Raw genomic sequence first — 22,680 nt, 5'->3', positions numbered from 1 at the left:
TTCCAATAATGCTGAACGTGCAATTTCCCGCCATTATCAATTTGGCGCCAGTTCGATCATTTCACAATACAGGAGAGAAGTAGGACACAGATTGAAAAAGGTTGAAGTTCTAATCCGTGTCATCGCTTGTTACATTGACAGATAATTCCAACAACACACATTTGAAGTTTGTGGTAATTTGTTTTTAAAGGTTAAGTTCTAAATTTGATTTGGAAAATGTTTGAGGCAAGACTTGCACAGGGCTCCCTCTGGAAGAAAATAATTGACGCCATCAAAGACTTACTTACGGAAGCAATATGGGACTGCAACAGTACTGGAATAGCATTGCAAGCTATGGACAGCTCGCATGTCAGCCTTGTGTCACTCAACCTCCGTTCAGATGGCTTCGAAACCTACAGATGCGACAGAAACTTGTCCATGGGCATGAATCTTGCTAGGTTAGTAATACATGTACTAGATGATGTAGTCTTGTGTAACCAAACAATGCCGATATTTATTGGCAATACAATGTAAATAAGGATATGCTACCACAACACCCCTTGTTTATTTGTTGGATACTTGTTTTCTGTGATAGTTAATTAACAATTTTGTGTTTGTAGACCTATCAATCTGTTAAATTACATGTATGCATATCATTATCGACTTTCGCTTTGTGTGAGCATTGGATTTCCCGCGCAATATTTTCATGCAAATCACCGATGCAATTTTGTACATAGCGTTTACAAATTGCTCTTGTTATCATGAATTGCTAATATTAGCAGTTGCTATTTAGTAATTTCGACAAGAGCGTCATCATTGTGTATACTTAGTCTTTGAACTCCCAAACTTAAATTTAAACAACAATGATATAACCTTATATTTACATTCCCATAGTTTAAAAAATGGTCCTATATACTGGGTCCCACTACCTTATTTTTTCCTAGAATTTCTATCGTCCGGACTCCCAACAAAATATAGTGAGTCACATGTAGATTAATCACTGCATCATGTCAAATGTATGAATTTGTATTGTCCGTAATGAATGTTATCTTTATTCCAGTATGTCAAAGATCCTCAAATGTTCAGGAAATGATGACATTATCACAATAAAAGCTGAGGACAACCCAGATACTGCAATGTTTATCTTCGAGTCAGCAAGTGAGTACTCATATAATTCAGCATATAAACATAATTTCAGGTGAATTGCTACTCCAACAATGTTAGAGGTTTTACACGGCTAGATACTTTTGACAGGCGCCGTGTAACCTCTAACTGCCCATAGCTGATTTTATGCCGACGATGAAATTTCCAAAGTTCATATTTTGAAAAAAAATATAGCGTGTCAACTTACATTTAAATGATTAAAGGGGTCAAATATATATTCCTTTCCATGATTAAATGCGAAGAATTTCGTAGCAAACACAAATTATGAAGTTTTCTACTTCCAAAGCGAAGAAAAGCTCAAGCAGACAAAACTGCCAGTAATGAAAGTAGAAATACAATGTGATTTACCGGTTAATACAAAAATGGATTACAAGCCTTGTCCTACAAGCAGAATACAACAAAATTTGTATCTACCTTTAAGCGGCCATTTTTAAAACCGGCAAAATCATATCCGATAGAAAAAGAGCTGACCAGCGGCCTCTCATGTTACAGGACTAGTGAATTGCATGATGAAATATACTACAGGTCGGAAACAACTTTGCATACGGGCAAGTCCTGCATTTGAAGTGATAAACAAGTTACTTCAAAGTTCAAGGCAGGATAATTTGAAATAGAAACACAAAAGTTCTTTTATGCATTTGTAACAAAAACGGCATAATCCTTTAACATTTGTAACAGAATAAGTGATAGTTCAGAACCATACCGGACTTAAACAGGTTCTCCCATTACAGACATTAGATCCAAGGTGAAGGATGTTCCCAAGTAGTCCGTAAACAGTTGATTTTCAGTATCATTAGTTCACTACTTTTTGGAAACAGAATACATGCCATTATCCACATGTTTTTAAAATATTTACAAACACTCAAATTTAGGAACTACATTTCATTTCTGGATAAACCACCCATATATCTTGCTTAACTTATAATTAAAGTGCCCTAACGTTGATTTTCACACTGATGTATCAAAACTCTTCAGACACAATCGAGAACCTTAGAAATGGCACTAGGAACTTCTTGATATTTGAAAAGATGTTCAGGACATTTACAGAATATGTGCACATATTCTATTTTATTTTTTTTCAGATAATGAAAAGGTATCCGATTATGCAATGAAGTTGCTTGATTTGGACACAGAACAGCTGGGTATTCCTGTAAGTATTTCAAAAATTTCTGTTGGGTTGATAAAAAAAATCCATTAATATTACTGGTGCACCTCATTTCATTTGAATGTCCATATTTTTGCACTAACCAGGACATCTATTACATAATATGTAGAATTCCTGTCAATGAAATACCTGTTTAATGCCCTGTAGATAGGGTACAAAAACTAAACCGGTTTCCCCCATTGCATGATTGTAAAAGCTAGGTAACTAAATATTATCTTATCTTTTCTCTTCCTGAGTCTACCTTGACAATTTCTCTAAATTGGTCTTTAGTTGAGTATTCAACAATGAAAGGAAGGCTGTGGTAATGGATAGTTGTCCTAAACTCAGCATTTTTGGAGTGGGAAAACAGGTTCTCTGTTGCCTGTATAATCTTGTTTCAGCTTTTTTTTTTCTACCTATATAACTGGCTGCACAAAGCCAGGGATTATTTTGAGTTACCAAATGGATGGGTCATTTTCAAGAAAAAGAATTATCTGTAATATATATAATACAAAGAAAATGAGATCCAACGTCAGTGTAGGTAGTAAAGATGACCAGACAACATCCGCAGGAAGATCTTCAACTGGTTTAATGTTTTACATGTTTCAGCATACTAGGTATGCCAAAACATTAAACCAGTTGAAGATCTTCCTGCGGATGTTGTCTGGACATTCAGGAAAATGGTGGGCCTATGGCCCCCTCCAAAATGATCTCGGCAAAGCATCCCCAATCCACATGGATTATTTCCACAAAGAAATTAAAAATTCCCAATTGTGTCCATAGATGAAAAATTGAGAGAAGAAACAGAAAAACAATGACACAACATAGATAAGAAAAAAAGAGTCAAGACTTTTACACTGCATTGTAAAACTGGTAAGCATGGCAATTGCCAACAATAATAATACCATGCAAGTTGATGCAACAAAGTCTGCATCAGTTTGCACTCAAAAATATGAAGAAGTCTCCCTTAATATGCACACATGCACCACTCTGACCGGAGAAGGCCATCCTTCTGGTCCATATCAATGGGGCATGAGAATTTTAAGATGGAAGTCTGATTTCAGACTTCATGCTTGTGTGGTTTTAATGTTAATTTTAATATTTCATCATTAAAACAATACTCGACCAAATCTGGAGGATAAAGTATATGACATACAAACATTAATATTGTGACAAGGCTAATAGTTTATACTGAAACAAAAGTTACACACTGAATCTGGATAACGCCTTAATATTATTAACTTAATATGTTTTTTGTTGTATAGGATACAGAATACAGCTGTGTTGTGAAGTTACCATCTGCAGAATTTCAGAGAATTTGCAGAGATTTGAGTCAAATAGGAGAATCCATTATTGTCTGTTGTACAAAAGAAGGCGTGAAATTCTCAGCAAGTGGAGATTTGGGCACAGGTATAAAATAAAGGATAACTGAACTAGACATTGTCATGGGAACGAGATTAATCTAGAATTTAGGGAAAACTACCCTTTTTGGACAATTGGGGTACATCAGTTCTGAAAAGGGGAAATTGAAACATTTTTTGCTTTAAAAACACATTTTCCAAGTAAAAACAGCAAATGGTTAATTAGGAAAGCAAATCTGTATTTGGGAATGTTATTGCCATAAAAATGAGGGAAAATACAATATTTCAGTGAATTTAACAGAGGTCCGAGAAGGAAAATGGAACAAAATCCTGAGGGGAAACTACCAATAAACGGTAGTAAAAAAAATCCCTAGATTGATCCCTGACTGCAAACCAAAATTCTAATAGCTGACTGTTCTTTCCTTGCAATAATCAACCTTTAAATGTTTGGTTCTGTCTTCAAGTAACCTATCCAACTTCATAAACTCATTAATGATCACTTACTCAACTCTAATCTCTTGAAGGAATATCTCTTTTGATCTCTTCTTGGTATCCATATTATGGATGCTCCTATAAATAAATTTTCTTTGTCCTCGCTCTACCAACTTGTTCAGTCATCTGACCAAGTCATTTTGCTTCATCTATTCAATGTCTTGCACGGACTGTAAACTCTACATCACTAGATTAAGCCAAGCATTAGTTTAACTTGTGTTCATGTTGCAGTTCTGCAAAATTCATTCAAAATTACCGAAATGCAATATATTGTGATACATATTGCAATAACCGTTCAAAAATTGCCATATCCACCCCTAAATTTGAATTCATTTCTGATGCTTTTTATTTATGGGCCTGTATCACACTGTCCACAAAGTTTATTACCAGCTGATAACTTTAGCACATATAATCAACAGGTTTACTGGTGTTTGTAAATGCCATTGATACTGTCTGTCGAGCCAATATCTAGCAATTCTTCTGTAGGTTGTTTTGGGGATCCTCTTATGCTTTTCAAATGGCTTTGTCTGCAACAATCAATATGCTATTGACAAGGGGGCCCCCCCGAGAGGTTTTTAGTACTGACTTTCCTCCACCTTCAAAACCTGGCACATCTTTAAAGGACCCTACCTGATAATAAAATGTTAAACAAAATAAACTTAAACCACTGCCTTTGATAGTTGAGCACTGCAAATTTTGTATAAACTGGTCAATTTATCAAAATGTGACTGATGTTTATGAAACGATCCTGAAGACTTTGCATGCAGTTTAAGTTAATGATTGTTAAGCTTACTGTAGACATTGTTCTTTGATTTACAGGTAATGTGAAATTGGCACAGAACTCGAGTGCAGATAAAGATGAGGATAATGTGACCATAGAGATGAACCAGGCTGTTACTCTGACTTTTGCACTTCGTTACTTGAACTTCTTTACAAAAGCCACTGCATTGTCGCCACAAGTGACTCTGTCAATGTCCCAAGATGTACCTTTAGGTATGTTTTATTATAATCATTGTATAATATTTGTGCAAATTTACTTATATGGTGTATTAGTGTCTTTATCCATCTGGTGCAAGTTTCTTCATTGGTGTACATTTAGTCAGATCATGTGTCATCTAAGGTTATGGAATGGATGTTCGTGTGTGGTCATATAAGGCCAATATAGATTTTATTTTTGGAAATGAGTTGCTGTTTGTCCAGGATCATTATTCAGTATTCATTGTTAGAGCTTATGCCATACCGTGGCGTCCGTCGTCAACAATTGACTTCTTCATAACCACAGATGGGATTTTGACCATGGTGGGGCTGACCCCCCGGGGGTCTTAGGGGCAGGGCCAAACAGGGTCAATTAGGGGCGTCATTCTTGTTTTATATCTCCTGAAATCAGGTGAGCGATACAGGCCCTCTGGGCCTCTTGTCATTATTTATGTTGCACAACAAAATTTGGTTATTCTGTAGTCTCTTAATAGATCTTTTTATACTGGACATTTCTTTATATTTACAGTGGTGGAGTACAAAATAGCAGACATGGGCTACCTCAGATTTTATCTTGCTCCAAAGATTGAGGATCAAGACGATTCATGATGGAATTGATATAGCTACCTGCATGGACATTAATGGAACTGTGATTATCGAGTTTTCCCCTCTTGGACAAAGTTTGAACTCGGCATTTTCTATTTATCATTTAAAAAGACCAACAAAAACAATTCAAAGGCAAAAAAGCTTTTTGTTGTGGAGTATATCGACTCATTAGCTGAAGTGACAAGTTGACAAATGTGAAACATAGATGCATTATAACACTATATAAGCTGAAATACTTGTCTGTTTTGACTGATCGTTTTGTTGTTCATTGTTGCCAGTCCTGACTCATTGTACTTGTTTTGTGTATTAACAAGTAAATTCATCAATAAATATTAATATGTAATGTGAAATGCTGTTTTTTTTTGGTTTTTTTTTTCTGTTTTTAATTTTCAGGAAGGAACCTGTTTGATCAGAGATTTGATGATACTGGAGTCATCAAAGTGGCTTTGATGTGTATAAACAAATCATATCACAGCCAGCTTTGATGAGCTCTGGTCACCATCACCATCTACAGACATCTTGTGGACTCGTCTGATTTTTAGAAGCAAAAAACTACAAATCTACAATAACCAATTGGACTTCAGCAATTTTGGAAGTTTTCTGGTTTAAAAAAAAGGGGGGGGGGGGGGGGGGGTCCTACTGAAAAAGTCCTTAAAGTTTCTACTCAATTTTTAGCTCACTTGGTTAAAGTCATGATTAAATGAATGTATTTTGATGACATTTAGTTTGGAGCAGCATTGGGCAAAGGAGATACAAATGACAACTAGCTCGGAATGGACCTTGATGAAATTTGGCCAATGGACCCCTGAAGCTAGAGACAGCCTTTATTGGGAAAATAGATTATTATACCCCCGCAACGAAGTTAGGAGGGGGGGGGGGGGGGTGTATACTGGAATCGGGTTGTCTGTCCGGCCGTCTGTCTGTAGACGCATTTTGTCCGGACAACTCCTAAACCGATGGGCCAATTCCGATGAAACTTCACACAAATATTAATGGTAATGTGTAGATGTGCATGCCACTTTATTTTTCTCAAAATTATGGTTGCTATGGCAACTGGTCACTATAAACAGGTTTTCTGAAAAGAACCACAACTTTAAGTTTGTCCGGACAACTCCTAAACTAAATGGCCAATTTTTATGAAACTTCAAAAAATATAGAGGACCATACATAGATGTGCATCCCACTTTCTTTTTTTTCTCGAAATTATGGTTGCTATGGCAACTGGTCACTATAAACAGGTTTTCCGATAAGACCCATAACTTTATGCTTGTCCGGACAACTCCTAAACCGAAGGGCAGATTTCAATGAAACTTCACACAAATATAGAGGACCAAAGGTAGATGTGCATACCACTTTCTTTTCTCAAAATTATGGTTATGGCAACTGGTCACTATATTACTGGGTTATCTTGGTTAGCCTCTAATTAACAGTTCCAATTCACCATTGACTCGTGCAGATTGCGGGGGTATTAGTTGGCCATCCTGGCGACAGTTCTAGTTATAACTTAATAAGAATTGATTTTTTTATCAAGTGCATTTGGGACTGAATACAGGCATATTCCCCTGGAGAAATTTTGCATTCTTGTTCATATTTTCCTCAACCAGAAATTGTCATTTTCCTGCATGTTAATATGAAGAAATGTTGATCATTTTACAGTGTTTTCACAAGCCAATGTTTTAATTCTACTTGTCTCCATTTAACATAGTTGATTATGCATATTAAGTACATCTGTGTATAGATTTGATGGCTATTTTAGAGTTGAAATTTGCTACTTCTCAGGAAGTCTGATCTTTCTTCCGGATTTCACGCGCAGGTTTTCCTGTATCGTGCAAAAAATCTATTTTTAGCTATTCAAATCGTCTGTGGTCCATCCCTCCATAAACAATTCTCGTTATCGCTATTTCTCATAAAGTACAGAAGGAATCTTTTTTGAATTTCTGTGTAGGTTTCTTTTGGTCTATAGTTATGCATATTATTTTAGGACCAATCGGAAAACCAGCCATCTTTGGATTTTGACAATTTAAGCTTATCACTATTTCTGAATAAAAAGTAACTGAAATTTTTTTCTGAAATTTAATATGTATGTTTCCCCTAGTCACTAGTTTTGCATATTCCATTAGGGGACCGATTAGAAAACAACATAGCTGACCGGAGGCCATCTTTTGACATGCAGTTTCACAATTGGGAACGGAGAGCAGTATTGTGGGATATGGGGCTAAACATATCTATTTACTTAAAATGATGTGCACAGGTTGAGGAAATGTTTTGGTGACTTCAACTGTCTGAAATACATATGTGCAAACACTCGTGGACAATGTTAATACCTATGCTAAATTCGCTGTACATCCAAGCATTTTCTGTGGTTTGAAGTATTCTTCAGTGACTGGAAGCCCGTTTTGTATAAATGGCAAGGGTCAGGGCCCCAATATGTTTTTTTTTTTTTTTTTTAACAATTTCTTCAAAATCCACTTTGAATGGCAGGGTTCAGCAGACCCCCAGTTTAAATGAAATTGTTCTTCACCAAAGGATGCTTCAGACCAAATTTAGTCCACTTACGTTTCTAAGAACTCCAGTGACCGTTTGGGCTAATGGACCTCTTGCTAGCATGGTGAATTTTAATTTGGAGATTGGCATTGCCCCTCAGGATCAGTTAAGTTTACAAGAAAAATAATTCTTTGGAAATTTGTAGTTATTTTCAGTAGGAAATAGTTCAAACTTTATCGTGATGATTACCTAGACAGTTCCAATGGTACATATAATCGATACAATGGTAATTCAGAGCCTGGCCCATCACCAGCATTCTGATCTGCCAGAGGGTTAATGTCAGTGAGAGGCAATAACCAAAAGGAGTTGAGCTGGCTTAAATTTTTACAAAGACCAAGATATGCTTGAAAATTTTTATAGTGAAAGTCTTGAGATGCTTTGTTGTTAGGTCACCTGAGACAAAAGTCTCGGTTGACCTATTGTGATCACCTTTTGTCCGGGTGTGCGTCTTAAACAATTTACATTTTCAACTTCTTTTCAATTAGCAACAGGTCCAGAGACCTGATATTGGGTCTGTAGCATGCTGGAATAAAGGGCTACCAAGTTCGTTCAAATGGATGACCTTAACATTCATTCAATGTCATGGTTTAAATATGCTAAAATCTAATAAACGACTTCTTCTTGATAACCAAAAGGACCAGAGACACAATATTAGGTATGTAGCATACTGGGATGAAGGGCTACCAAGTTTGTTCATATGGATGACCTTGACCTTTATTCAAGATCACAAGGGTCAAATGTGCTAAAATATATCCAAACTCAGGTGACCGTTAAGGCCCATGGGCCTCTTGTTTTTAAAAATTGTGAATTTTATTACCATGCAGATAATCCTATGAGATGATTATATTTGTGACTTTTACAACAGTTTATTAGCTCACCTGCCCGAAGGGCAAGTGAGCTATGCTGTGGCGCGGCGTCCGTCCGGCGTCAACTTTTACATTCAAACAATTTCTTCTCAATAACCAAAAGGCCCAGTGACCTAATATTGGGCCTGTAGCATGCTGGGGTAAAGGGCTACCAAGTTTGTTCAAATGAATAATGTTGACCTTCATTCAAGGTCACAGGGGTCAAAAAGGCTAAAATCTTTAAACGACTTCTTCTCAATAACCAAGAGTCCCAGGGAGTTGATACTGGGTCTGTAGCATGGTTGGGTGAAGGGCTACCAAGTTTGTTCAAATGAATGACCTTGACCTTCATTCAAGGTCACAGGGGCCAAAAAGGCTAAAATCTTTAAACGACTTCTTCTCAATAACCAAGAGTCCCAGGGAGTTGATATTGGGTCTGTAGCATGCTGCGGTGAAGGGCTACCAAGTTTGTTCAAATGAATGACCTTGACCTTCATTCAAGGTCACAGGAGTCAAAAAGGCTAAAATCTTGAAACGACTTCTTCTCAATAACCAAGAGTCCCATGGAGTTAATATTGGGTCGGTAGCATGCTGGAGTGAAGAGCTACCAAGTTTTTTTCAAATGAATGACCCTGACTCACATTCAAGGTCACGTCGATCAAGTATACTTAAATCTTTAAATGACTTTTAGTGAAAAGCCAAAGTGCAGAGAGACATTATATTGGTCCTGTAGCATGCTTTCAAATAACTGCAGGATCCATATATGAAAAGATCACTGCATTGCAGGTGAGCGATTTGGGCCCATTGGGCCCTTGTGTAGGTGAATGACAATTTTGGGTACATTTACTCATTTCATTTTCGAAACTTAACAGTACCAATGTGTGTCCGAACCCAATTCTTACATACAATTAGCACTGCAGAATTTTGTAGGCCTTCATTCCAGCATGCTATTTGCCCAATACCAACTTCATGGGTTTCTTGATTTTGGCCTAATTTGCCCCCGTGACCTTAAATTGTAGGCAGAAAATGTTAATTGTTTACAATGGAAACCGTTGGATAAATGCAATCACAATAAGTCACTTGCATGTATAAGACTTCATCTCGGGTGACATAAAACTACAAAGTTTCAAAAAGTTCTGTTGAAAAATGAAGGAGCCCAGATCTACAAAAAGAATTTTTTGTCAATCAAACAACTTCATACCAGGAGTTGTAATTAAAATGTTAAATGTGTATCCAACCACACTGTAATTGCAGAACCAATATAATAATTTTTTTTTTTTTTTTTTAATAACTTCATTGTGAATTAATTTGATTCATCACTATTATGATCGTCAATTTGTGTATCTTCTTGTGGATCCTCTGAACTGTCTTCATCACATTCTTCTGCTAAATCTGAAACGGCTATCTTCCTTAATTTTATGTTTTGCAGGTATTTTACTTCACCATTCCACTTTTTAAAATAATCAAAGTTTTTAGCATTAATAAGGTCAGGTAATTCTAAGCCATTGGATTCAAACTCCTTTTTCTCCTTGTCCAATGTCAGTGATATTGCTGCTTCCCTAGATGCATGCTGCCTCCCTTGTCGGTTTCCAATATTCTGTATAATATCGATCTGATCTAATTCATCTTCAAATCTTGATAAATATTTCTTGCATAGACTTGCCAGTTCACTCTTTTTCAAACTTTTTTCTTCTAAATTTGCATTTTGCTGAAACCACATAAATCTATCTGCCAACAATTCTGTTCTTTGTGTGTTTAGATTCTTCATGCCAAGTCGCTGGTCTCTGGAAGCTTTCCTCGACAGCTGCTGAGCTTTTCTACTGTTGGGGTGGATAGGTTTTTTGTCCTGGCCAACCTTTGCTTTAGGTGCTTTAGGCATGATTCTCTGATTCTGTTGAAAAGAAAGAAAGAACAATATTTGAATAGATAGCACTTATATTTTACCAAGGTTATTAGTCCACTACTGGGGGTGGGTGGGTGAGTTAAATAACAAAAATTAGTAAATTAATATGAATGTTTGTCAGCACCCTTGTGGTTTCATTCCTTAAGTGATTTTTACAAACACGTTTTCAAGAACCATATCATCTCAGTCAAGTTTGAGTTTCAGGGTTACAAGGCCGAGGTCACCAAACTATTTTGAGAAAATTCATTGTCAGAGCTCATGTGGCTTCATTCCTTAACAGATTTTGTTTAAACTTCACACAAATACAGAAGACAATAATATTTAGGAAAAGTGAAGAGTTTCTGGGTTGTTGGGTCAAGGTCCCCATTTCTATTTTTAGAAATTCATTGTCAGCATTATAGCAGCAGCATCATTCCTTGAGAGATATTGATCAAATTTCTCACAATTACAAGGACCATAATCTCATAGTCTATACGGACGGAATTAAACACCTAGATGTGACTAAATGGGTATTCTGGGGTAAATAAATATCTCATTTATCCATATATGTAAGGTAGGTGTTATGTCACACCCGATTTTATTGTATCAAATTCAAGTTTTCATATAGCAGTGCACTCTGGCCCTACACCAGACATGGTGTCGGGCCAGAGGAAACTCGGGCTAGTAACCCTACTGGTCATTTTGTCCTATGGTCATATTGGTTGTTTATTATCTCATTGAACATACATGAGGCCCATTGCAGAACGACAAGAACAATTAGCGTAAAGTGTCTTGTCCAAAGATACAACCATGACAGCACGAACCAGCCTGTTTCATATACATTTTTTTTTCATTGGAAAAAGAACACAAACACCTCACCGTGTACTTTAAAGGGACAATTTAGTCAAGCATGCTTTTTATAATTCAGACAGAAACAATAAAACATATATCCAGACAAAAACATTTGCGGTCAATAATTATCTCTTCATTATGGTCAGTTTAAGTTTTGGGAAAGCCCACGTCAAATATAGCTATACTCCAAATAGAGTGCAACTTGTTGCACCCTCTGGCGGGAACAGAGTTGGTTGTAAGTGACGAGACACTGTAGATCCGACGTATACTTATTTCTTTGGATTTCGATTTAACAACATGCGTGGCAAACAGTTGTTACATGTATCATAATTGATAGATTCAATAATGATTTATTGTTTTGACAATTCAAATCGACCAAACAGGTTTATTCCAGGGTCGCCGAATTGGAATTCGTGTTCATGTAATTGTGTACACACATGCATGTATACGGCCGATACGTATGCAGAAAAAGATTGTATTTTCATTTGTGTACGAATGCAAACAAACGCTAACACCAATCTAGGTGATTTATTTCATCCATGACGTAATCAGAACAATACTTATAACAAGTACGAATGGAATTATGATAATGGAAGTTGTACAGAACAAAAATATTGCACCTCAACATTACTCCGTAGGCCGATCTAGGTCAAGTATCGGCAAACTCGCTCGCAACTGTATGAACTTCTTCATTGTTGTCGCAACCGTTCGAAAAACTCACATCTGTTATATTCATGACCTATCAGTAATTCTCCATATATTTTGTTTATCCATTCACTGTCTACGTTTGGTACGAGACCCGCAACCTATAGTTAAAATATCCGCCAACAGCTAAAAATGCAAACCAATGTTGTTTACAGTCACGAGACAGGGCTGTGCTTGCACATATGTATACAAAGTGTGTAGAGACGACTTGCTCATTTGCATATAAATCGTATGGTTATACGATTATGATCCCCATTACAATTAATTAAAAAAACGCATGGAAAACATAAACTTGTATCAATATATGACCAAGGATAGTTCATAAGGAGAACTGAAGTACACTTTCATGAAATAATTTGTGAAATGATAAAAAAGTAAACAAACTTGACTAAATTGTCCTTTAATATATACTTGTTTATGCACAAATGGAGGATGCCATTTGTAGAATGCATGCGCAAGTGCACAACTGTTCATGCAAGAGCACACCATCCTGAATATGCCTAGCTATCGCAACCCCATATGATCCATGATTTTATCGTAAGCTGCAGCTGCTTGTCACATTTCGGTTCATTCAAATGGTTTAAAAGTTCCGAGTGAACCTCCCAATTCAGATATCAGTATTTCTATAGTTCTATTTCGAGAGGGAGATAGTCAACTCGTACCCATTCAAAGTCGTACCCACATTTTGGTGAAGTCGTACCCGCAAAAACAGGCGAACCCGTACCCTAGTGTGGCGAACCCGTACCCTTCTATTTCAATTAAAATAATAAAGAATATTAAAGATTGTTTGATAGTAAAAATGCAATTAAAAATCTTAAGTTCCTGATATCTAACATTAAAAGGCCGCTGATTTTATTTTGTATCCGACCTTATTGGGCTGATACCAGTGTGATTAGAACCATCTTCTTGGGATCTAGAACACAAGTGTTGTTGCATTAGTACAAGATGGAGAATATTACATTTGGTATTAAACTGACATTGTTTTTTATGTTTCTGGTAGCAACAGGATATTCTTTTTATATTGAAATAGAAATAAGCAAACTGATGATGTGGGACAAACAGCACGACACCTAATTTGTTATTTACGTCGGAGACCTATTGATAGCTTTCGTCGCCTGTCACTGTCTCCCATTGAACACAAGTAGGTGGACATCGATATACACTCGTCCGATTGCAATAAAATGTTTCACGATAGTTGGATATAAGTACAATAGGCGGACATCGATATACACTCGTCCGATTGCAATAAAATGTTTCACGATGTTGGATATAAGTACAATTTGTATGTTACAGAAAAAAATAATCAAAACATATTAATTAACGAATTCCTGGGCGTGCAAAAGTCACTGGACACTCCCTGGCTACTCATTAGGTACACCGATATATATATATTTAATTCTATATAATTTTTCATTAAAGGACGTCAATTTCATTTGAATTATTTTTGTAAGATGGGTACGACTTCGCCAATTTCTTTGGGTACGAGTCCGCCACTTTTACGTACGACTCCGCCAACGTTGGGTACGAGTCCGCCAATTGTGGGTACGAGTCCGCCAATTTTGGGTACGAGTTTGTTTGGGTACGGGTTGGAAAGGGTACGAGTTAGCCATAATTCTTTCGAGATTTATGTCTTTTTGTACGTCTCATTAGAGATATGTTTCGAAGCAGTACTTCTGAAAAATAGCGGTATTGGGAATTTTTTTAGCACGAAAGACTTCTTTAAACAATTAAACATATATTATCTGGCAATATAACGTTACACTTACAGATACTGTACTGTACTGTAGTCTAATGGTAAAATTCTAAGCATACGACATTTTTTTTCAGTTATCGTGAAAATAGGGAACCCGTGACAATAGGAGATGAGCTTCATACCGTTACCAAATAATCATACTGATTGCATGGTTACCTTTACTTGTTGTGCTTCTGCTAGCCTATTATCATGGTCAAGATACAACCTTCCTTGCCAGCACGTGTTATTACCGGATGTAGAGTTTCTGAAAAAAATAGCCAATGAAAAGTCTTTTTACTTTAGAGGACGGACGGACCTTGACATATAGATCACCTCTATGTTTTTCTTGTCGTGATTGTCTGTGCTGCATGCTAAACATTGAAGTGACGTCGACTATACCCTTCCAGCAGCTGTGTTGATTTGCAAAGATGTTTAGTTCGTCGCGCGTATTTTCACTATCTACTCGTCTATCTAAACAGATACACAGGTAACAATGTACAAATTAGGTAACATCGATAATATTGTTCTCATTACATCATGATTTGAGCTCAGAGTCTTCAGGTTTTTGCTCCACGCATGTAACGAACGGCACTGTTGCATGCAGTGACCTAATCCGAAGCGTTCTGATGTCAGAAAATTCGGACAAGCAGTGACCTATATGTGGGCACTGACACTAGCCGTTTCCGTCTTAGCTGTCCTACCAGTTGGACCGTTAAGAGTCAAGAGAGTCAAGTCAAGAAATTTTATTTAAAGTCCCATATTGTATAACAAGTCAACATTAGCACTGTAATGCTATTCTTGCGATAAACGGGTAAAATCAACATAATCAGAGTACATGCAAAAATTGTAACAAATTTAAATCATATTTCTATCACAGTTACATATTAATGCAAAAAATAGTATTTAATAATGGACTCTTGTAAAGCTCACAAGCGTTGCTAAAGAAAAAATTAAAACACTATCAAAGTGTAATGTACATAAATGCTAACATAGCACACAATAAAAATTGACATAGTATACACTAATATAGTGTGTGTTAAGAGACTAGACCTGTCAGTGAGAAAAATTAAAGCTGAAATTTACAAGTTTATTACATAAAATTAACTTAAAGTATATTATCTTATTGCACTGTGAAAAAATGACTAAGGACTCCAGAGGGGGATCGACTCACACTTCACCGTGAGTACAGATGGCACACGAACAGACATCGGTATCCCAGGTGCGGAGCAGTCTCCGAAAAGACTCGTAATTCTCAACTAATCTTAGCTGATTCGGCAAGCTGTTCCACACCTGGGAGGCCGCAAACCGAAAAGATCTCTTCCCATAAGTGGAGGTGTTCACCTTAGGAATCCTTACCAGATTATCCTGTCTAAGATTGTAAAAAACTTATTTCCTCTCAATAAGACCTTGTAAAATAGATGGCGATATACCATTTAAAATCTTAAAAACCTCAGAGGCCATATATTTGATACGCGTCACATGTAAAAAATCAAGTTTGAATCTTCTTAGAATATCAGAAACTGGGGAAACATAGTCATTTTCAATAAAACGAAGAGCACACTCCTGTACTTTCTCCATTTTCCTAGTGTTTGTAAGATTACAAAAGTGCCAGGCAAGCGGACAATAGTTAAAATTTGATAGTATAAAAGACTTGCAATTTTTCCTTTCTTCGTTAGTCTTTTTAAAACAGCAAGTTGTTTAGAAGCTTTCCTGCAAAGGCGAGATATGTGTATATCAACTTCAGAAGAAAATCAATATCTATGCCTAACAGTTTTACACTTTCTTCACACATTATCTCTTACCCTTCAATATTCCATTAAAATTGAACCAGTCTATAAGAACTTTGCTCTCTTTTTCTATACAATCTTTTAAGTGTGAACAATTATCACATATCTTTGAGAACGTGTTATCATCTGCATAATTGTATAAACTACATGTGTCTACAAAAGCAAAAATATCGTTAATAAAAATAATAAAAATGAGAGGTCCAACTATAGAGCCTTGGGGGACTCCCTTCTTTACTTCTTTACTTTACCGTTGTTTGTTTATGAAATAAAGACGGACCTTGTGATTTTATATTGTTTTCAGACGAGACTTGACAAAGACTTTCAAGGCCTCTATTAACATTCGTAGGTCCGTCAAGATATACGTTTAAAATATTACAGTTACTAACTTAGTGTATATTGCCGGGTGCAAAGGCCGATGAAAATAGGTTATTCAGAAAACATGTATATAGAAACATTTTCACACAAAATTAGTTATTCATCGACGTTATTAGTGGATAAATAAATGGGAAAATGTTTGCAAAAGTGAAATGTGGCCTTTTCATTAAAAATTATCACGTACGTCGTCGTTGTTCACTGTACAAGCATGTGTTATGCTGTTCTTATTTAAGATGTCAACCTATCAAGTTTTTTGGGGGAAAACTGGCAATAAACATCACAAAACCCCACCCATTTCCATGTCCACAATATCCAAAATGTAGCTGAGGAAACAAGGCTTTTCTGTAATATTTTATAAACTTAAGGCTTTTTTTTTTTTAAGCAAACTAGAGAAATTAAATTTTTACTTACACGAAAGGAATCAATTATAGAATTTACAAGACTGAACTTTGTTAAATTTCATACATTATTCAATTACGTAACTAAAAATGAACTTATTTCATTGGCTAAATTTATTTATTTATTTATTTATTTTTCTTTTCAGTTTCAAATATTTTATTCCCCCAGCATTATTAATATATATATATATACTTAAGCTATGCCATTGTTATATATATACATAATTGATAGGGGATTGCCAGGGATGGGGAGCCCTGGGATCAACCCCCTGAACAATATTGTGTCCTCACGCAGGAGGGCTTGCTCACTGCACACAAATTTATTATTGATATAATTATAATAATTAATTCACAATACTGATGTCCATGCTGTGTAAACATAGTCTTGTTATAAATATAGGCCCTGGGGTCTTTCCCCATCCCTAGGCACAGTATCACATAGACGCTTCTGCAGAACAATCATAGAGATAGGGCTAACTGCTCTTTATTTAAGATTAAATCATACTTCAACTTGCTAATTTGTTTAGAAAATTCTATAGACTTAATGGAAAAATGCTAGAGACAATATTTATAAGCGTAATTTATTTATTATTTTTTTTTGAAATCTACTCATCACCAGGTACGAGTGCACGACGACAATCACTCGTCCAGTCAAATTTAACTCATGCAGAATGAGTGGACGAGTGCTTTTTTGCACCCTGTCAAAGGTCAAGGTCACTTACTAAAAATAGAAAATTTGTTATCGTGCGATAATTCAAGTTCCCACAGGTCGATTAAACTCCAACTTCATGTAGATCTTTCTTACCGGTACCACAAGTGCTTAGCTTGGGGTTGCTTTTCAGGGTCCAGAGGTCAAAGATCAAGGTCTTTGCTACTGATAATTTGTGTTACTATGAATAGAAAATCGGTTTCAATGCAATAACTCTGGTAATCGTTAAACTTTCTGCACAGGCGAGACATCCACCTCCTTGGAATTCTTGTTTTAATAATCTGTATTAAACAATGGGCTTGTCTTGCACTCATTTCATATCTAGTATTATCCAAGAATTAAAATATGTATAACACTTCAAAGTTGGTCTAGTAATCAATTTTGCTTGACCTCAATTTGGGTGAGAAAAGCATTTTCCCAAAGTTGATTTTGGTAGACTTTTTTCTGTTGCAACACAAACAGCAATAATTATAAAAACAAAAAAAATAAATTCTGTTGTAATTACATTGTATGTCAAGGTTAAACCCTAAATTGACTGGATTATTTCTTCTATAGCTGGTTGCTGACATGTTTCAGCTTTAGACAGGCTGCATCAGGATACAGCTTACAAGGTGATCATGTAGTTAGGCATTACAACAGAGGTCATGTGATTATAACGATAGATAATTATATCATAAACAAGGTACCAAGGAAGTAATTTGGAATACAGGCAAATCTCAATTGTTATTAGTCTAAAATCTAAGAATATAGATACAAAAGTTTCATGAGTGTATATATGGATAAATATAATATATATATAGGAGAGAAATAATAAAACTGGTCGAGTATATATATAGAGTTGGATGAAAATACATTCAGTTAGTGTATAAGCTGACTGGAATATGCATAGGTCTATAGAAGCAAGACTAAAAGAAATGTCTAATCATTGAGTGATAGACATAACAACATGACAATTAGAAAGATCTATAAAGTTGTAGTAGGTCAAGTCGGGGCTCCAAGAATTGTGTGTCCCGAAGTCCCGCATCCCCCTGTGTTGTCAACCCAGGTTCAGTAGGTCACAACACAGGGGCATGTCTATTCTTACATTTAAAGTAGCCAGAGATACCTATAATGTTATATACAGGTATTTCTGGCTATTTTTTTTTAAATATAAGACTAGACATGCCCATGTGGTCACAATGACAAAATCTACGGCTAAAAAAGAGATAACAGACTCCCAAAATATACTGTTCACAATATTGATTAATGTGGATATTGATTAATGTGGAAAATGAAATATATGACCTGATAAGAATTACTTTTGCTCACACTAGTGACCTGATTCACACACGAACAAGTCTTACATGAGCTTATAGAGACCCCAGCTAGCCATCAGATCTATAATTATGTCCAACCTCTATGTGGCAGAAAAATATGGCACACCTCTGTAAATAATCTGTTCGACTGCCCACAGTATACATGAGACATCCATATTTATACCAATGACTTGAACCGAGGCACACATGTGATGTTATTTGTGTACTTGACTATCTGTTGATAAACACCATAATGGGTCAACTATAAAAGAATACTCGAGAAGAATACACTAGTTTAACACACATTTCCGAACTGGCTGGTGATTTGATATATATCTGGATACATTGATATATAGACATTTAATACAGTACGCAAAATCCTCCCTACAACAAAGTTCACAGATAATGATCCCCGAAGAAACAAAGGTCCTTGCATCAGAAATAATTCTGTAAGAATTCCTCCTGTTGCATGTATCTAATTTGTAATGTTAATTTGTTGAAGCATGGCATCATGACGTGGTTGGCATAAAGAGAATAAGTTGTGTTTTATGATGGTAGAGTTGGATTTGGCTTTTTATGACCAAGCAATAGTTTGTTAAGCAAAATCCAATGATCCATTTCATCAGCCAGAATACAATCTATCATGTATAGTTAACTGATGATAATCCACCATAGTACATTATGTAGTTGACATGTTATATGATTGGTTGCAGATTACAACGACAGCAGAAAGTCATTCAGGCATGTAACAGTTGTATACAACGGGCTCAATGCACATTACCTGGTCCACATGAAGACAAATCCTACTCTCCAAAGATCCAAAACCTTGTGGAAAACATTGGTCAGCTGACTCTGCTTGAAGTAGCAGAACTTAATGAACTATTGAAGGTAATCTTAAATGAAGTAAGATAATGTGAGATAATATACATTGTGTGAGACAAGATTCAAGAAGCTTTTATGTTGCATTATATATTTAAAACAATAGACAGATGTATAAGATTTAATTTTCATAATCGGCTTCTAAGTAATTAGAATCCAGTCCCCCAGTAGGTACATAGCAAGGTGATCAGGCACAGAAAACCTGTTCTGTTTGTTGATAAAGAGGATGAAAATTATATAATAAATAATTATATATTGTGTGATATTCAGCACACAAAACCTGTCCTTTATGCTGCTTAAGAGAATGAAGACAATTGATCTTATATTGCGATATTCTTTCTCTAGTATGGACGTAAAATGTTTAATATTGATGACATTGCCTTGTTGATTTTCTTTCAGAAAACTTTGAAGATTCAAGATGCTCCAATTATGTCAATGGCTAGTGCTGGTCCTGCACCCCCAGTTCAGGTACATTGTATCCCCTACATACCAACATAGACTCCTTACAGGGAAAAGCTTTTTTGCACCCTGTCAAAGGTCAAGGTCACTTACTAAAAATAGAAAATTTGTTATCGTGGGATAACTCAAGTTCCCTTGGGTCGATTAAACTCAAACTTCATGCAGATCTTTCTTACCGGTACCACAAGTGCTTGCTTGGGGTTGCTTTTCAGGGTCCAGAGGTCAAAGATCAAGGTCTTTGCTACTGATAATTTGTGTTACTATAAATAGAAAATCGGTTTCAATGCAATAACTCTGGTAATCGTTAAACTTTCTGCACAGGCGAGACATCCACCTCCGTGGAATTCTTGTTTTAATAATCTGTATTAAACAATGGGCTTGTCTTGCACTCATTTCATATCTAGTATTATCCGAGAATTAAAATACGTATAACCCTTCAAAGTTGGTCTAGTAATCAATTTTGCTTGACCTCAATTTGGATGAGAAAAAGACCAAAGTGAGCTTATGCCATACTGTGGCGTGGCATCTGGTGTCAGTCTGTCAAAAATCGACATTTTCTTCTTGACCACTGATCAGAATTGAACAAAATTAAGTAGGAAACATACCTATGTAGATGGGATACAGGTTTACACAAATAAATAATGGGTCTGAGGGGCGGGGCCAAACGGGGTCCATTTGGCAATATTGATATTAACGACTTCTCTCGAACTGAGCAAAGTATGACACTTATCTTTCAGTGGTAACATCCCTAGGTGATTGGGATTCAGATTTTTACAAATGGTGGGGCTGACCCTTCAGAGGCCTTAGGGGCAGGGCAAAAAGAGGTCCATTTCGCAATATTGATATTAACTACTTCTTCTTTGGAACTAAGCAATATATTTCATTGATATTTCAGTGGTAACATCTCTAGGTGTCTGGAATTTATATTTACACAAATGATGGGGCTGACACTACAGCAGCCTGAGTAGCAGGGCAAAGGGGAGCAATTTGGCTATATCGCATTTAACATCTTTTATTTTTGAAACCATTGAGATCCCCACCCCCTTACCATATACAAAATTGTTGGGCATCAAGAGATAGACAAGACTCCGTTGTGAAAATAGGCTCTAGGGTTTTTCCCCCACCCCTAGTGACTTGACTCAGTCGTTGTTATATCTTTAAAATAATTGAAACCCCCAAGATCTGTATATATAACCTCATTGAATACATTTGTAATGTAGCAACCGTGTGGTATAATAAGCACGATCTTATTGTCTTTACAGGAGGAAGAGGAGGAAGTCAAAAGCTCAAGGGAACAGACATCATTTGATGTTAAGTTAAAGGCTTTTGATGCTGGTAAAAAGATTGCACTTATTAAAGAGATCAAGAGTATTTGTGGCCTCAACTTAGTACAGGTACGTCAAGAGGAGCATCGTTTGGTGTATAAGTGTGGCTTTGGGGGAGGGGGAGAGCACTGTTCTATTAATAAGTGTGAATGGTGGAGAGCACTGTTCTATTAATAAGTATGACTTGGGGAAGAGGAGCATTGTTCTGTGTATAAGTGTGACTTTGGGGGAGGGGGAGAGCACTGGTCTATTAATAAGTATGACTTGGGGAGGGGAGCTCTATTCTATTTATAAGTGTGAATGGTGGAGTGCACTGTTCTATTAATAAGTATGACTTGGGGAGGGGAGCACTGTTCTATTTATAAGTGTGAATGGTGGAGAGCACTGTTCTATTTATAAGTGTGACATGAGGGGGAGGGGAAGAGCACTGTTCTTATGCATAAGCGTGACATTGGGGGTGGGCAGCACTTAAAATAATTTTTTATAATAATAGTCAAAAGAGAATGGTATAATGTTGAATCTAAAACTCCATTCTTACAATCTAGTGGTCCAATGTATTATCATTATTTTTTTTTCAGTCAAAGAGTTTTGTTGAGTCTACACCACAGGTGGTGAAATCGGGCATCTCTAAAGATGAAGCAGAAAAAATGAAGGAAGCATTGGAGGCTGTCGGAGCATCAGTGGAAGTTATGTAGAGAAATTGAGCGGACTGATGACTAACATTGATTCACTTAACAATTGGTATTTTCACTCTAGTATGAAATTTGAATAGTTGTGAAATTGTGATATAAAATTGACTTGTATTGATTATTTTTGTTGTTTTACTTTATTGTGTCGCCTGCAAAGAGCAGGCAACAGGTGTCACTATGTCGGCGTTGTAGTCCAAGAAAGGTTTCATTGCTATAACTCAAGTTCCATGCAGATCTTCCGTGCCAAAAGTTCTTGTTTGGATTGCTTTTCAGGTCCAAAGGTCAAATGCTAAAGTCCTCTTACTAAAAATAGAAAAACTTATTTCCTTGTGATAACTCCAGTTCCTATGGGCCCATCAAATTTAATTTTCAAGCAGTTTTCCTTATCACAAGCGCTTGCATGAGGTTGTTTTTTCACTTGTCCAAAGGTCAAGGTCACTGTTACTATAAATAGAAAATCTGTAACTGTGCAATACCTTTTGT

At 36.3% G+C, this 22,680-nt stretch overlaps 3 protein-coding genes across 3 annotated transcripts; 2 read left to right on the top strand and 1 right to left on the bottom strand.

Moving 5' to 3' along the window:
* The first annotated feature begins 12 nt into the window (after positions 1 to 12).
* LOC117327748 (proliferating cell nuclear antigen-like) lies at positions 13 to 6,071 on the top strand. Its single transcript, XM_033884881.1, has 6 exons — positions 13 to 437; positions 1,040 to 1,137; positions 2,226 to 2,293; positions 3,553 to 3,697; positions 4,960 to 5,133; positions 5,645 to 6,071. Exons 1-6 carry the CDS (start codon positions 217 to 219, stop codon positions 5,722 to 5,724), a joined length of 786 nt encoding a protein of 261 aa, XP_033740772.1. The 5' UTR covers positions 13 to 216; the 3' UTR covers positions 5,725 to 6,071.
* A 4,122-nt stretch (positions 6,072 to 10,193) lies between these two features.
* Positions 10,194 to 14,688, bottom strand: LOC117327685 (translation machinery-associated protein 16-like). Its single transcript, XM_033884793.1, has 2 exons — positions 14,459 to 14,688; positions 10,194 to 11,001 (listed from the first exon to the last, which is right to left on the bottom strand). The coding sequence occupies exon 2, from the start codon at positions 10,987 to 10,989 to the stop codon at positions 10,414 to 10,416; it is 576 nt and encodes a 191-aa protein (XP_033740684.1). The 5' UTR covers positions 10,990 to 11,001; positions 14,459 to 14,688; the 3' UTR covers positions 10,194 to 10,413.
* LOC117327692 (39S ribosomal protein L12, mitochondrial-like) lies at positions 14,583 to 22,316 on the top strand. Its single transcript, XM_033884805.1, has 5 exons — positions 14,583 to 14,768; positions 19,559 to 19,733; positions 20,124 to 20,192; positions 21,446 to 21,577; positions 22,087 to 22,316. Exons 1-5 carry the CDS (start codon positions 14,710 to 14,712, stop codon positions 22,201 to 22,203), a joined length of 552 nt encoding a protein of 183 aa, XP_033740696.1. The 5' UTR covers positions 14,583 to 14,709; the 3' UTR covers positions 22,204 to 22,316.
* Positions 22,317 to 22,680: the final 364 nt, after the last annotated feature.

The sequence above is a fragment of the Pecten maximus genome, chromosome 1, assembly GCF_902652985.1.
Source record: "Pecten maximus chromosome 1, xPecMax1.1, whole genome shotgun sequence".
Lineage (NCBI taxonomy): Eukaryota > Metazoa > Mollusca > Bivalvia > Pectinida > Pectinidae > Pecten > Pecten maximus.
The sequence above is the reverse complement of the archived record's forward strand: the minus strand, read 5'-3'. Positions and strand labels throughout refer to the sequence as shown.

What these genes read in the sequence shown, in the direction of transcription:
- LOC117327692 (XM_033884805.1), top strand. Translation starts at nt 14,710, where the DNA reads ATGTTTAGTTCGTCGCGCGTATTTTCACTATCTACTCGTCTATCTAAA. An exon ending in AACTTAATGAACTATTGAAG is followed by an intron (nt 19,734 to 20,123) that starts GTAATCTTAAAT and finishes ATTTTCTTTCAG; the next exon opens with AAAACTTTGAAGATTCAAGA. An exon ending in GTGGCCTCAACTTAGTACAG is followed by an intron (nt 21,578 to 22,086) that starts GTACGTCAAGAG and finishes TTTTTTTTTCAG; the next exon opens with TCAAAGAGTTTTGTTGAGTC.
- LOC117327685 (XM_033884793.1), bottom strand. Translation starts at nt 10,989, where the DNA reads ATGCCTAAAGCACCTAAAGCAAAGGTTGGCCAGGACAAAAAACCTATC.
- LOC117327748 (XM_033884881.1), top strand. Translation starts at nt 217, where the DNA reads ATGTTTGAGGCAAGACTTGCACAGGGCTCCCTCTGGAAGAAAATAATT. An exon ending in ATGGGCATGAATCTTGCTAG is followed by an intron (nt 438 to 1,039) that starts GTTAGTAATACA and finishes TCTTTATTCCAG; the next exon opens with TATGTCAAAGATCCTCAAAT. An exon ending in GTCCCAAGATGTACCTTTAG is followed by an intron (nt 5,134 to 5,644) that starts GTATGTTTTATT and finishes TTATATTTACAG; the next exon opens with TGGTGGAGTACAAAATAGCA.